The sequence below is a fragment of the Octodon degus genome, unplaced genomic scaffold (assembly GCF_000260255.1).
Source record: "Octodon degus isolate 3935 unplaced genomic scaffold, OctDeg1.0 scaffold00087, whole genome shotgun sequence".
NCBI classification, from domain to species: Eukaryota; Metazoa; Chordata; class Mammalia; order Rodentia; family Octodontidae; genus Octodon; species Octodon degus.
Window position 1 is genome coordinate 5705583 of NW_004524663.1, and position 1838 is coordinate 5707420.

The following is a 1838-nucleotide window of genomic DNA, read 5'->3' on the forward strand; positions in this document are numbered from 1 at the left end:
TTCTACATCTTCTCTCCTTTCTTTCTGAATTTCAGGGAGTCCTTCCACAGATCTAGCTTCAGAAAATGTGACAGCCAGTTGTCCCAGGGCAGCTAGAAAAGCTATCTTTACCCATGAAGATGGAGGCCAGTGACCAGGAGAAGAACTCACTGGACAGGACAGCTGCCACTCTGGACCAATTGCACACCCCATGCTAGACAATGCCCTAAGGCCAAGGCTGGGAGACATGAGAGGGACACAACAAGAGGCTCCAGAATGGCACTCAAATGCTCCCTGACCTAAACTAGGGGGAGGGGCACAGAGGGTATCGGTCATGGGGCAACTGAATTTGCATTTATTCAAGTGTACTTTCTACATTATTGTATAAAACAAAGCTTAAGAAGCTGCTGAGTGGACAGTCACTGGCCACCAGATACGTGACCTCCTCTCACCTGCAGCTGAATGCAGAGGATAAACCCAAATTGCACAGCAAAACTATCCACCAGCCTATCTCAAGTGAACTTCTCTGGCCTCTTCTTTAGCAACAAGGAGAATGAACTCCTAGACATGCAGAATACTTCAGCCAGTCTCTGAGGGAAAGCCTTACTCCAAGCCTAACATTATGATGGAGAATCTGTGAAGAGATTAGTTGTGAACTTGCTTTGTTCTTTGATAAAAGTAGACCACTTGCTGTATAGTTATATTTGCTTTATTTTTTATGGTTAATTTAACATACTTTTATAAAAGAATACACTCGAAGCACTTATCCAGGCGATGCATGGTACCCAGAACTCAGTCAGAAGTTGCTGATTGTGCATCTACTTAAATGGAAGTGGTTTTCCTATAACATTTTGTTTTTTGTCTTTCTGCTTGCTGTCATTTACTTTTTTTTTTTTTCCTCCCTGGGTCCAAATGTATTTTTATAAAAAGACAATATCTCTGCTTTCCTTGAAGACCATTGTACCATTTGCCTGCTGTAAAGTATATTTGGTTTTGAATTCTTTTGACAATGTACTTTAAAAGAAAGATGAACAAAGTTATTGTTTGAGAATTAAGTTATATATTTTTAATATGATTGATATTAAAAATAAGACTTCCAAGCAAAATGGTATCAGTTTTTGTTTTTCATTCTATTTTGCACAATGGTGGATGCACTTGCTTAAATTAACACTTGCAAGAGATGTGCTTGTGGCCACGTTCCTAGCCCCTCCCCCCATACTCAATGCACTGAAGTCCCTCAGTAGGTACTTATTGGTTGACTAAATGAACAACTAAAATGTGCATAGGTCTGATTCCAACGGAGCTCTGACCAACAGAATTATAATGCAAGCCACATATATAATTTAAATTTTTCTAGTAGCCACATTAAAAATAATCATGAAAAGAGACCAGTAATTTGTTCATTTTACCAAGGTATATAAAAAAAAACATTTTGACTGTTATCTGTATAGAAATTGTTGAGGTATTTTGCATTTCATGGTCTTAGTGCTGTGTATTTTGTGCTTCAGTACATGTCAGCTAGGGCTAGCCATATTTCATGTACCACATGTGGGTACTGGCTACCATATTGGAGAGAGTATTCTAGAAGCTTCCAAGTTTTTAACTCAATGCCTCTGATTTGTGGGATTCAAATATAGATAACCAAAATTGTGGGAATAGTGTCTCAAGTAGAGCTGTCAGAATTTGGATTATTACCCCTGGGGCTCACCTAGGAGTTAAACTTACATAGGAGAAAGTGGACTCGTCTACGTCCGCACTGGCTGCCCGCTTTCTCACTTTGGTTGTCCTCTAAGTAACAATCATAAGGTAAGGGTTTCACTCCACTTATTTAAATAATGTCCTAGACAAAAACATGGACA

At 39.2% G+C, this 1838-nt stretch overlaps 1 protein-coding gene across 3 annotated transcripts in view; it reads left to right on the forward strand.

Moving 5' to 3' along the window:
• Positions 1-1832, forward strand: part of Dock8 (dedicator of cytokinesis 8) — a 219560-nt gene extending 217728 nt beyond the window's left edge. For all 3 annotated transcript variants that reach the window (XM_023721892.1, XM_004637170.2, XM_023721894.1), the window contains one exon: positions 36-1832. In XM_023721892.1, coding sequence (XP_023577660.1) covers positions 36-96 — 61 coding nt within the window. In that variant the 3' untranslated portion in view covers positions 97-1832. The remainder of the gene's footprint in view (positions 1-35) is intronic.
• The last annotated feature ends 6 nt before the right edge of the window (positions 1833-1838 follow it).